At 37.4% G+C, this 13,762-nt stretch overlaps 1 protein-coding gene across 1 annotated transcript; it reads right to left on the bottom strand.

The window, feature by feature from the left end:
- Positions 1-472: 472 nt before the first annotated feature.
- On the bottom strand, positions 473-6,797 carry LOC107901689 (magnesium transporter MRS2-1). The gene is given in 8 exon segments (XM_016827773.2): positions 473-1,126; positions 1,559-1,606; positions 1,693-2,025; positions 2,122-2,250; positions 5,233-5,438; positions 5,441-5,828; positions 6,348-6,444; positions 6,529-6,797. Coding segments are annotated over 6 exon segments (1,326 nt in total). The 5' UTR covers positions 5,820-5,828; positions 6,348-6,444; positions 6,529-6,797; the 3' UTR covers positions 473-895.
- Between the last annotated feature and the right edge of the window lie 6,965 nt (positions 6,798-13,762).

Below are 13,762 nucleotides of genomic sequence, written 5' to 3' on the forward strand. Positions count from 1 at the left end.
AAGTACATTATGTCGTAGACACTTTGGTTCTGCCGTTGTAACATCACATCAAATCAGTCGATACAGGCATTGTGGATTACAGATTGGAAAAACCCATTCAGGTTACTGTAACTTGTTAACAAAGCTAGAAGGATATCTGAATCTTTTGGGTGGAATCTAATTGGCAGATGAATAATTTAGCACTAGAAAGATTCCAGGCAGGAAACAGACTTTCAGCTAGTTCATCACTTAGCATTCCATTTTTTATGGATTGACACTTTTTCTCCGAGTACATGAAAAAAAAAACAACCCAATGTCGAGAACATATTACACAACACCAAAGAACAATTACGCATATATATAATTTGCTAAACCTCACAATCAAGTGAGCGAAACAACTTTCAAAGCAACTGTATGAGCCCCATAACTACTGCTTTGGTTAAAATTCAATTCCACCAGAGTTGTAAACTTTTTTGCACAACACTAAGTTGAATTCAAGAAAGTTATGTTGTGATAAGCCAATTCTATCACGTCCAACCGACCTGTAATTGGGTATTGTCCTCTTTTAGCACCCACATGTCCCTCAAATTTATTATACACCACATCAAATAACCACCTTAGAGGAAGCCTAAGTACCCAAAGAGGACAAATAGCTGATTGAAGACGCAACAAAAATGAGAATACCCCATCGGCCTGCAACAAATCTCGACATTCTTTCCTTCTCTCTCCAATTTAACCATGCAAGGTTACATTTGCAGTGAAAGATGGAAGTGCAATTGCAACAAAAAAGAGTGGACTCTAAAATCAGAGCTTTATGTTTTGGTTTTCTTAAATTCCCATATACATTTCAGGGTAAATAAAAATTGGTAACAATGATGCCAAAAGTACAGTTTTTTTCTTCTTTAATTTCCTTTTTTCATAGGGGCATAAGTCTTCTGTACTTGAAGAACCACACAAATGCACAGAATATGATGATCCCGCAAACCCCTGTAATTATCAGGACCCACTTGAATGCACCAGGGTCATCAAACATAGGTATGGCAAAGTTCATACCAAATATTCCAGCTACCACACCAAAAATGGCAACGACAAATGTTGCAGTTGTCAGTAGCAATTCAAATTGGATCAGCTGGTTTCGAACATTATCCTGCAACCAAAAGTTTGTCCTTAGATATCTAAGAGTTCAATGCTTTCTGGCGATTTTGCCAATTGAAGCATAACAACAGGAGTATCAGAAATCATAATATCAAGAAAGATAAAGAGACGTGTTTTAGAATATAGTTGAATTCTCGGCCCCACAATCAAGTTGTCAAGGCCATTACAAACTTGGATCCAATGCTTTCATCCTGTTTATTTTTCCATTCTATATTACTTTCAACAAATGTGCTGATCAGTTCTCAATCAAATAATCAATATATCACTTGGAGCCATTTGGATGCGGGGTGTCAGTTTGGTGGGTCAGACCACAATGGCACCCTGCATCCAGGAGGGGGCTTTAGTGTTTTATCTTCTCCACTTCAGGTTTGTGGAAAATACTTCTGTAGCAAAATTATTCTATCAATGAGGGAAAATAACTTACCAGCTGAATGTTGATGAAATCCTCCGTGTCATCAATGTATTCCTTCAACTGAAGTAAAGAAGAAAATAATATTATATCCATCAAAGAGAAGGAAAGATGAAAAGGATTTAGACTGCAATAAGTGCTCTACATACTGAAGTCAACTTATTTAGGGTGCTGTCAATGAGAACAAAGTATGCTTCCAGTAACATCTCAAGCTCTTCAATATTCTCTGTAGCGCTCTCTGAACTCCTCATGCTCTCATGGCGGCTCCTTGCAATGCTCAGGCTTTTCTCCAGCCTGCGCAATTCGGGTGGTGAAGCAACAGGAGAAACTGGAGCAGAAGCAGAAAGTCCGTCATTCGATCTGAATCCCATTAAAGATTGATCACCATAAAATGATGATTCCATTCTGCTTTTCTTCTCAGTAAGATACATTTCCGCCATATCACCATCATCATCCATCAGCTGTTCTATCTCATCTCTAACCTAAATAAAAAAGTGGAAAAGTGTCAGAAGATGCAAGGCTGTCGTTTACCTGCCAAAGAGAGAGAGAGAGAGAGAGAGAAGCATGTATTTTTATACCTTTTGAACTCTTCGAGTCAATGCAACAAGTCTGCTCTTCAATCTACGGACACGCTCCAAGTTTAACGTACTGATCTTTGATGTAAGTTCATCCAATAGTGGATATGCTTCAATTTCCAATTCTGCTGCCTATGGAACATCAAATGAGTTACCAACTTGCTCAGAAGTAATCAAATGCAAGCAACAGAATATATTGAGTGGGTCAAATCCTACAAAAAGTCACTGTACTGCATTTTCTGAAAATTTAGTCCTACTATAATTTGATCGTTTCTAACCTCTCTACTTCTCAAAATATGCATTTTCAGTTCCAAGGCCAATTTTTAAAATTCTGTCAAATAACTTGATTATCTTTTAAACATGTGATAACATGATATATACACCTTGGCATATTTTGTACAGCTGGACATTTTTTCATATTTAAAAGTGTACAAAAATATGCCAAGGTGCCTCACAATATTTTAAAAAAAAACCACGTCAAACTATTTAACGAATTAAGAGAAAAAAAAGTTAGCCTTAGGATTGGCAATACATGTTTCAAAACATAGAGGGCTATAAATGATCAAATTATAGTAGAGGGATAAAAAAAAAAACATAATATAGGGACCTCTACAATTAGACCCATTGATAGTAAAAAAAGATGATAATTCCTAAAAGAAGTACGCTGCCCAACTAGTAGAATATGGCCATGGTTAAAACTAATAACAGAATATAGAAGTTATCCCCTCAATTGAATATCGGTTGAGGGATAATTTTGTTAAAAAAGGCAAATCGGGGGGGACAACATAGTGTCTTTCAATGGATTGAGGAATTCAAGTGCTCCAATAGCTTTCAGGACTGGTTGGTTGGATCTCTAATATGGGTTAAATCATAACTTGCTTCATAAGGCTTCGACTAGCAAGGAAAGGGATGCATTGTCTCAAGATGAGAGATGTTCCTTACCCTGAGACCTTGTATAATGTTGGTTGTCATATCTGATAGTTCACCTATCTGAGTAAATCCACACATTTTTATTTGATAATTCCCCTTAATCCATCAAGATTGCTAAAAGATATCATAGACTTGGGAAGGCTTAAAACAAAAATGACAAAACTATATATCATAGAGGATTGCTTTTGAAAACAGGAGACAACAACAACAACAACAACAACAACAAACTATAATAAAAGAATTAAAGGTACGCAAATAGAATTTATAAAAGGAATAAAGCAACATTTAGTCCCTGTACTTACAACTTTTCCCAACTTAGTCTCTGAACTATAATAAACAGGATGTTGTGGCTTTCTCGTTGCAATATATGTTAGAAGTATCTATAATTTTCTATTTGCAGAAAATCTTTCCAAATGAGTGGAACATCTCTATTGAGCGACTAAATTGCAAGGAGAATAAATTTTGGGAACAGGGAAATAACAAAATTGAAGCTGTCCAAATGTTGCAAGACAATTTTCCCATGGCAGATGGTAGGGATCAGAAGGCAGAATTCTTAAACAAAATGTTCAAAATATCTTCAAGTCATCTTGGAAACTATAAGTTGTGTCAGCAATTGAGGCCTATTCCTCTCTTGGTCTTAAAATTTGCTGGATTTCTTTCATTGTTGCAAGAGATAATCTTAAAAATTCTTGAATATGCTGTGATTGTAGTGAATGGTGTTCCTAAACAGGAATTGTTGTCTCTATGTTTGTTTATCAGAACAATTAGTTTTATCACAGTTAAAGCTCATCATCCTTTCTTTTTACGTAAGGCTCCTATTGTTTGATGAACAAAATACAGGAAGCCATAAGAGAAGTAGGTGTGCTAGAAGTCTTGTTGGATGGTATGAAGCAACATAAATTTATTTTGGGTCAAAATCAGCATGTTTGTAATGCCAATTAGTTGGACAGAAAATCCAGTTTTAACGGCTTCAAGCAACACTTCGACAGTGAGGGTGTTATTGTTACTTCAATCAAGTTCATGGAATTTGGTTCAAGGAAGTTCCCAATTTTTGAAGCTAAGGATGTTCGCATTGATTAGAATTATGGTGCATCAACAAGACATTCGCTTGAAGCATGGTTAGGTTCACATATTGATTTTGGTATGGTGGTGGTTGCAATTAAATATATTTGCTCCTATGAAGCTGATAAAGCTATTCTTGTTTCCCTCATAGGCTGGGATGACACTTCTAAGCTCCTTGACAAGATTAAAGTAAACATTTATGGGAATCTTAGCAAGTTTCTGATCTCTCCTCTACATGGTTTTACCATCATTAACCAACAAGAAATATTTAACTGTGCACCACCTAAGAAATGAAAATGAAAGTAACATCTCCAAAAATGATGTTGAAAATTCAGATAATAGGCAGCAGCTTCCTAAAGCTAAAACAAAGGTTATTGAAGATGTGGTTGATGTTAAGGCAACTAAGTTTAAATGGGGTAATTGATATAAGAGATTTTTGCTGAAACAGCTAGTGGAAGTTCTTGGATGGTGTAAGAAGAGCTACAAGGAGCTTATCAAGAAATTTATGTTGAAGTGGTGAAGCTTTTCTTACCGCTGTCAATTTTCCAAGCCAGGTTAGATATATTAAAACAGCTAAGGTTAGTAGTTATCTCAAGGGTTTAAAGAAAGGGCTAGAAATAAAACTTTATTTGCAAAAAGGCCTAGTAACTTTACTTGCAAGAAAGAAAGCCTATATAAATAAGTTGTCAGCTTTACAGCTATTATTATTCTTATTATTTTTCTTTGAATTAATATAAAGAAATTAGAGGTTTTTTAAACCCTAAATTTTCTAGAGTTTCACCTTCTTTCTTGTTTGTTTAGCCCTAATTCTTCCTATTGCTTCTATTTTCTCCCCTAAACCACATCAGAAAAACTCAGCCAAAATCAAGTAACAACAACATGCAACATTTTTCATGACTTGCTGTTATATGTGTTATTTATTTTCCTTAATTTTTACATAGCTCAACATCCCCAACAATCAAAATATAAATCTGCAATTGATGCATCTTCCAACCACTTTTTTAGTTTTTAATATATTTTTAAATGTCAACAAGGTGAATGATTCTTGGGTGAATGATTTTAGGTTTATCATCCCAAGTCTAATTCAAATGCAATAAAGTGTTTTAGGCCACTTTCACACACCTGTGAATCAAGGAATGTACAGGCAGCTTCCAAAGCAACTTCAAGAGCCCTAAACTCAAAGGGCAAATAATCAGGGGATGTGCTTCCGTATACATTGTCAAAACCCCTACTGCTTCTTCTTCTGTTCAACTCGGGACCCTCTGATTGCCATACCTCACCTACTCCACTTGTAAGTCGCCTTTGTAACTCCACAACATACTGCAAACATAGCTATCAAGGGAATTCAAGAGTAGAACCTCGTCGGCAGTGATAATACACCTTATCTGCTCTAAATTTACAACAATAGCCTTCTCTCTACCGAGGATTGTCGAGGGGTAAACAAACAAAGGGTCAAGAAGCCGTAGGTCTCGGGCTGGTAGATCACATCTACGCATCATAGTGAACTTGTCAACCTCGATTATTTGTGAATTCCCAGATGTATCAACACGGATCCAAGATCTGAGTCCTTGGCCCCGCTTCTTTAACCCTGATAAATCCATGCCTTGGAAAGGCTGGCGTCCAGAGGCAGATGGCCGATAGGAAGCATCTCTAATGTTTATAGCCGATTGAGGTTTCGGTGGAAGCAAACGCTCTTTTAGGTCTGCCATCACAACATACTGAAAAAAATAACAAAACCAGTTAACGACAACACTGTATAATCCAGTTCTGAGGGGGGGGGGGAACAGAAAAAGTGGCTTTAGGTCTTAACTCTCAAGAAGCTCCCTTTTCCATCTAAAAGCTACTCAAACATTGTAATCCAACTATCAAATCCATGAACTTTTTAGTTCAAAGCCTGAATACAATTCCATAACTAGATTAATCATGTTCATTAATGCATCAGAAACCAAAGCAACTTTTTCCCTTTTTTTTTTACATCCTGAGATCGAAAATCTATCAAACGCATGAATAATTCAGCATACGAGGGACAAAATTCAGCATCAGTATATCGCCTAAAAATGCTACCTAAAAATTGGCCTAGTTCCTTCCATAGCCTTATAATTATACTAAATAGAACAATAATAATATAAAGAAAACTGAAAATAAAGAGCAAAATCTATTTAAATTCCAACTCAAGCATAATAAAGAAACAAAACAGTAACAAAAGAGTATATATTATTTCAAGGAGACTAGCTTACCTCGAATCAATAAAACTAAGATTTAACTCTCAGATAAGCGTGAAGAAGATATAATCACAGCCTCTGATTAAATAAGCTAATATCGACACGTCAAAAACTGCGAAAAATAATTGGATTAATAAATTAAATTATAACAACATAAAGAAAATAGGGAAAAGAAACCCTAGATTTGGAAAAGTACCTTGGCAGCAGCGGATGATTGAGAAGAGGAAGATTTAGTGAGGAAGAGAACTCCTGGATCAAATACGAAATTTTCATGTACGTGTTTAAAAAAAAGAAAAGAAAATAGTTTAAAAAATTTACGAAAGGCGGTGTAAGTTTTACTCAATTAGCTAAGGCGAGAATCTTAATTAAGAATCTATGATTGAAAATTTTAATGTTAAAAAAGGATTTCTGATGCGGAGAGCCTTTTTTTCTTGGTTGCTTTTATTAGTTTTGTCGGCTCCTGAGTCGTCGTGACCCTGAGGTTCTTTAGAAGAATATTTAAACCATAAATAACTTGGATTTTAAAATAATAAATTAAAACAGTGAGCCCCACCGTCTTACCATTTTTTTTCCGTTTCTTTCCTCATTTTTCTTTCTTCTTCATCCTTTCTTCCCCTCCAAATCTCAGCCCGATTTTAAAATAAGGCATAAAAAGTCCATTTTCATTTTCCAAACAGCTTATTCAATCTCCTTTAGAATTTGGATGTTACTAGCACTGACTTTCACTCCCCAAATAAAATATTTTGCATCAACTCAACAGTTGCTTGTATATATCATTATAAACTCTCGAATACCGGATAAAAGTACAGATGAAGCTGTTGTCATTTCCCAAATCCTCCAATTGTGCAGGCCGGATAATCTTTTCCTTGCAATCCATCTCCTAAAACCCCCCAAACACCCTCTTCCCTTAAACCTTTACTGTACTCTTGCCTCTTGAAAGCATGCACATGCCTTCAATCTTTTCCTCACGGCCCATCTTAAATCTGCTCACCACATGGATCGTTCTATAGATATCAATTTATTTGTTCTCTACTTTAAGTTGTGTACTGATTTTAGAGAAACTCGGAGAGTTTTTGATTTGGTGCTTGTAAAATATGATAATTTGTGTACTTTGATGGTTTCGGAGTATATTAAAGCGGGAAGACCAGAGAGTTCACTTCAACTGTTTTTTGAATTACTGAGGTTAGGAGCTGAGCCTAGTAGGTTCACTCTATCTGCTGTGATCAAGGCTTGTTCAGTTTTAGGGAAGTTGAGGATGGGATGTTGCTTTCATGCCATTGTTCTGAAACATGGGTTTCATTCGGATAATGTAATTTTGATTGCGTTGATTGAGTTTTATGGGAGGAACGGGCAGTTGAATGAGATGTGTGATGCGATCGAGACCCAAGAGCTATTGAGTGTTAATGATATTTCCCTTGAGCTACCAAAAGGACCCATTACTCGAGCTAGAGCTAATAAGTTCAAGAATGCAATTTCAACTTTGGTGGATCGAGCTTGGAGTGAATCCGTGGCTGTTCTACTTGAAAAATCATGGGCCAGCAAATTAAGCAATCCGTGCAATCTACTTCAAGTTCATTCAGCTCAACTTTAGTTCATCGAGCTCCCTCTTAGCTCAATCAGCTCATTTTAAGCTCAATTGCGTTTATATTTATTTTGCTGGAAGATTTATTTAAGTTGTTAGTTAAATTAGTTAAGTTAATTAATTGAGTTTAATTTCTGGTCAAAATAATTATTGAGTGTTATTTAATATGTTCTAATTAGTCTAGTGCCTTAAATATGTCTTAAACTACCACAAATATTTATTTAGTTGACCGAACTAAATGAGCAGATTTTTATATCCCTATGCTGCCGAATTTAATGTATGTGTTGCATGAACTAACTTGTTGATTTAATTTGGTGCAGGAATCTCCCTTGGAGGCATGGGTGCATGCACCTAAGGTTCATTGTATTTGGCCAAAACATGCATGGCACTACCAAATGAATATTCAGCCAAATTTGCCATCCTTAAACATCTACATTCAGCCTATTTTAAGTGTTCACATGGGGGACTATTCAGCTGATAATGTTCACACATATTTGACTCTTCAAAATCGACTTTTCACACTTGTGTGGATGTTCAACAACTATCTTTAATGTTCCTATCTTTTCAGCCAACAAGTGCCAATTTAAGGAGTAATTTAAGAGCAAGGCCGAACCTAGACAATACCATTGATCTACCGATGCATTCATCTTTGCAAGGTGCATTTGCTTCATGCTTAAGCTGTCCATTTGAATGCCCATTCAGCCGAATCTTCTTGAGGAATTAATTCTGGAATTTTCTTGATTTTTCTTAGCTTTTAAGTTTGTCTATTCGGCTAGCCTTTGAAGAACTATAAATATTTGCTTGTTTATTTGTAAAAGGACTTTTGCCATTTTGATTATTGAATTAAGTATTTTGTGAGGAATTCTTCTCTCAATTTCGTCCAAAGACTTAGTTGGCCTATCTACTAGTTAGTGGCGTCAACCTTTGTTTTTTGCAACCCGAACTTATCACTTTCAACCAAAGTGTGGCGTTCAACTATACCGAGGTTCCTCTTCAATAGGTAGCGGGTCGAGGTTAATTCTATCTATTTCACTACCGAACCATCTTAAAAGCATATAGGAAACGGGTCAACACTCAACTACATTTAGTGTTGGTTCTTTCTTGTTTTTAAGCCAATCATTCCATATACCATTAAAAAAACCGAATCATCACCTATCCAAATTCCTTATTTCTTTCTTAGCCGAAATACCTTACAAATCACTTTCCTTAATCTTAATTGAACCTCAAACAACTTCATTGATTCAAGAAGAACGAAACTTCATCGTTTGGACGATCGGGCAACAAAAGCGATTCAACTCATTAAACCGAGGCTGGTTTCGCATCATTTGGTATCAGAGCTGGTTAAAACGAGGAGTTTGGACGTTCAAGAAAAGCCGGAGAAAGTAGACTCGTGAAAACAAAATTTTGAAAAAAAAATTGAAAAAAAATTGAAAAAAAAGAAAAAAATTGTATACGGTCTAGGTGCGGACGAAAAGAACGTGAAAGATCCGTAAAAAAAAAGTCTGGAGACACTTCAACAAAAATTTTTCCAAAACACATTCTACACTCATTAATATCCCTCTTGGTGAAATTTCATGCTATTAAAAAAATATTCTTCTTTTCCAATTAATGAAACCATTTTATATGCCACACCTTTAAACCTCTCTTTCTTCCGAGCCTACCCTAAACCATACGACTTTCCTTTGCAAACCCTTTGAAGCCAACCTTCTAAACTAAAAATCAAGCCCTACCAAGTCTTATACGAAATTATAAGAGAAGAAACGAGAGGAAAAAGGCACGAGTGTGTGAGCATATTCGAGAGGAGGTAAAAGCCAAAGAGTGTAAACACGAGCGTGAGTGTCGTTCTTTCTTTCTTTTCTGAGTGAACGTGAGTCTTTGTGGTGAGGAATCTTTATTATGTCTCAAAATCCCGAGCAAAACGTGGTGTAAAGGATCGAAAGACAACCGATAAGAAATGTCGGAGGAGGAGTTCCCGATTTAGGTCAACAAGCCCTCTTAAGGGAATTCCAACGAATGCTTCGAACTGAACTTGAATCTATTAATGAGAGACTCGATCGAGTGGAAGGAGGACCAACACGAGAAGGAACCCCTCAAGGACCGAGACGGGGGCGAGGGCGAGCAAGACCTTTCGTGGATGATCCCTACGAGCCAAGCGAGGTGGAAAGCGACCAATAGTCGAATCAAAGCGAGAGACGACAAGGTCAAAGAAATAGGGGTCCTAGAGATCGAGTCCAAGTTGATAATGATTTAAAAAGTATTAAGCTATCCATTCCTCCCTTTCATGGGAAATCTGATCCGGAAGCTTATCTAGAATGGGAGAGAAAAATCGAGATGGTCTTCGAGTGTCACAACTACTCGGAGAGCAAAAAGTTGAAATTGGCAGCAATCGAGTTCTCTGATTACGCAATGATATGGTGGGATCAACTTACTACAAGTCGAAGAAGGAACGGGGAGCGGCCAATCTCAACTTGGACTGAAATGAAAGCCGTAATGCGTAGGAGATTTATACCTTCTTATTATTATCGTGAACTTCATCAAAAGTTACAGAATCTTACGCAAGGAAATCGAAGCGTGGAGGACTACTTTAAAGAAATGGAGATTGCCATGATACGAGCGAACGTGAATGAAGATCGCGAAGCAACCATGGCTCGATTTTTGGTCGGACTTAATCGTGACATAGCCAATGTGGTGGAGCTTCAACACTATGTTGACATTGTTGATATGGTGCATGTTGCTATCAGAGTTGAAAAGCAATTGAAAAGAAAAAGTTCTAGCCGAACCTTTCCTAGCACCAACAATCCTCAAAGGTGGAACCAAGGCACGGGTAAGAAAGACTTCTCTAATCGCACTAAAGATCACCCTTTGTCTTCTAAGGTGAGTAAACCTGTTGGTGAAACAAGCAAAGGTAAAGAAGTTGCTATACCGAATCGATCACAAGAAATAAAGTGTTTTAAGTGCTTAGGGAGGGGCCACATTGCGAGTCAATGCCCTAACCGAACCAACATGATTGTGCGGGCTAATGGAGAAATTGAATCGGAAGAAGAAGATGACGAAGAACCCGATGAAATGGCCGAAAAGGAGGAAGAGGATGAACTTGAATACGCCGTTGATGGCAAAATTCTCGTTATTAAACGAAGCCTTAGTCTTCAAAGTGTTGAAAATGAACAACAAAGGGAGAACATTTTTCATACACGTTGCCATGTCCAAGGCAAGGTGTGTAGCTTGATTGTGGATGGCGGGAGTTGTACAAATGTGGCTAGCACTTTAATGGTTGAAAAACTCAGCTTGCCAACAACTAAGCACCCTCAACCCTACAAACTTCAATGGCTTAATGATGGAGGGGAGTTGAAGGTAACTAAGCAAGTTTTGGTGCCGTTCACTATCGGAAAATATTCCGACGAAGTTCTATGCGACGTAGTACCCATGCACGCTGGTCATATGTTATTGGGTCGTCCATGGCAATTTGATCGCAAAGTCATTCATGATGGTTTCACAAACCGCTACACTTTCAAATATGATGGGAAAAATGTAACTTTGGTTCCCATGACGCCGAGGCAAGTTTATGAAGATCAATTGAAACTAAGAGAGTGTAGAGAAATTTCGAGAAAATGTACAAAAAGAAAAGAATGAAAAAGAGCGTGAAAAACATATTGAGAAGAAAAAAGAAAAAAAAATGAAAAATGTGAGAGAAAAAAATAAATCGATCGATAAAAAAAAGAGAGAGGAAGAAGAGCAAAAGAAGATGAGTGTTTATGCAAGAGAGAGTGATTTTAGGAAATCTTATTTGACGCAGCAATCGGTTCTTGTACTTATGTACAAGGAAACTCTTTTGACTACTAACGAGTTGGATCCAAATTTGCCCTCTTCGATTGTTTCTCTTTTGCAGGAATTCGAGGACGTGTTTTCGGAAGACATTCCTAATGGGTTACCGCCCATTCGAGGAATAGAACATCAAATTGATTTCATTCCCGGAGCCTCTATTCCCAATCATCCAGCTTATCGTACAAATCCCGAAGAGACCAAAGAATTGCAAAAACAAGTCAATGAACTTATGGATAAGGGATATATACGAGAAAGTCTTAGTCCATGCGCCGTACCGGTTTTATTGGTGCCAAAGAAGGATGGAACATGGCGTATGTGCGTAGATTGTCACGCGGTGAATAAGATCATTATTAAGTATCGACATCCAATACCACAACTCGATGATATGTTGGATGAATTGAGTGGTGCTCGATTGTTTTCTAAAATTGATCTAAAGAACGGATACCACCAAATTCAGATGCGTGAATGGGACGAGTGGAAAACCGCTTTTAAGATGAAGCATGGGCTCTACAAGTGGCTGGTTATGCCATTCGGGCTTACCAATGCGCCCAACACTTTCATGCGCTTGATGAACCATGTTCTTCGTTCTTTCATCGAAAAATTTTGCGTTGTCTATTTTGATGATATACTTATCTATAGCAAATCCTTAGATGACCATTTGTTGCATTTAAAATCTGTTTTGGATGTGCTTAGAAAAGAATCTTTGTTTGCTAATCTTAAGAAATGTACTTTTTGTACTAACAAGGTTATTTTCTTAGGATTCGTGGTCAGCTCGGAAGGACTGGAGGTTGATCAAGAAAAGGTGAAAGCCATTCGAGAGTGGCCTAGACCCACGAGCATTAGCCAAGTGAGGAGCTTCCACGGATTGGCAAGCTTCTATCAACGATTTGTTCCAAATTTTAGTACCTTGGCAGCACCTTTAACTAGTGTGATCAAAAAGTCGTCTGCTTTCTATTGGAATGAGGAACAAGAAAAATCTTTTATTGCCATTAAATCATGTTTAACTAATGCTCCATTACTTGTGTTGCCTGATTTTGCTAAAATGTTTGAAGTTGAATGTGATGCATCAGGTGTCGGAATTGAAGCCGTTTTAACACAAGATGTAAGGCCCGTGGCATACTTTAGTGAGAAGTTAAATGGAGCCGTTCTCAACTATCCGACGTACGACAAGGAAATGTATGCTCTAATTCGAGCTCTCGAGACTTGGCAGCACTACTTATGGCCAAAAGAGTTTGTCATACACTCGGATCATGAGGCGTTGAAACATATTAAGGGACAAGCAAAGTTGAACAAACGGCACGCCAAATGGGTAGAGTTTTTAGAATCGTTTCCTTATATCATTAAATATAAGAAAGGTAAGGAAAATGTTGTGGCTGACGCGTTATCTCGACGATATACTTTGCTATCATATTTGGATTCAAAATTGCTTGGATTTGCCTTTTTGAAGGAATTGTATGATGGTGATATTGATTTTGGTGATATTTATAAATCTTGTGAAAACAAAGCTGTTGATAAGTTTTTCAGGTTTGATGGATTTCTTTTCCGCGAAGGCAAGCTATGTATTCCGCAAAGCTCAATACAAAAATTGTTGGTGATTGAGGCACATGGTGGTGGACTCATGGGCCATTTTGGGGTGGCTAAGACGTTGTCAACCCTCCATGAGCATTTCTTTTGGCCTGGGATGAGAAAAGATGTTGACCGGGTCTGTAGCCAATGTATAACTTGCAAGAAGGCCAAGTCCAAAATCAATCCGCATGGACTCTACAAACCATTGCCCATATCTAACGCACCATGGGTCGATCTTTCAATGGATTTCGTCCTAGGACTACCAAGGACCAAAACGGGGAAGGACTCTATCTTTGTTGTTGTAGATAGATTTTCCAAATGTCACATTTTATAGCTTGTTCTAAAACTGACCATGCTGTCCATATTGCTAATTTGTTCTTTAGGGAGGTTGTACGACTTCATGGAGTTCCGAAAACCATCGTATCCGATCGAGACACAAAGTTCCTAAGTCATTTTTGGA

This window comes from Gossypium hirsutum, chromosome D06 (assembly GCF_007990345.1).
Source record: "Gossypium hirsutum isolate 1008001.06 chromosome D06, Gossypium_hirsutum_v2.1, whole genome shotgun sequence".
NCBI classification, from domain to species: Eukaryota; Viridiplantae; Streptophyta; class Magnoliopsida; order Malvales; family Malvaceae; genus Gossypium; species Gossypium hirsutum.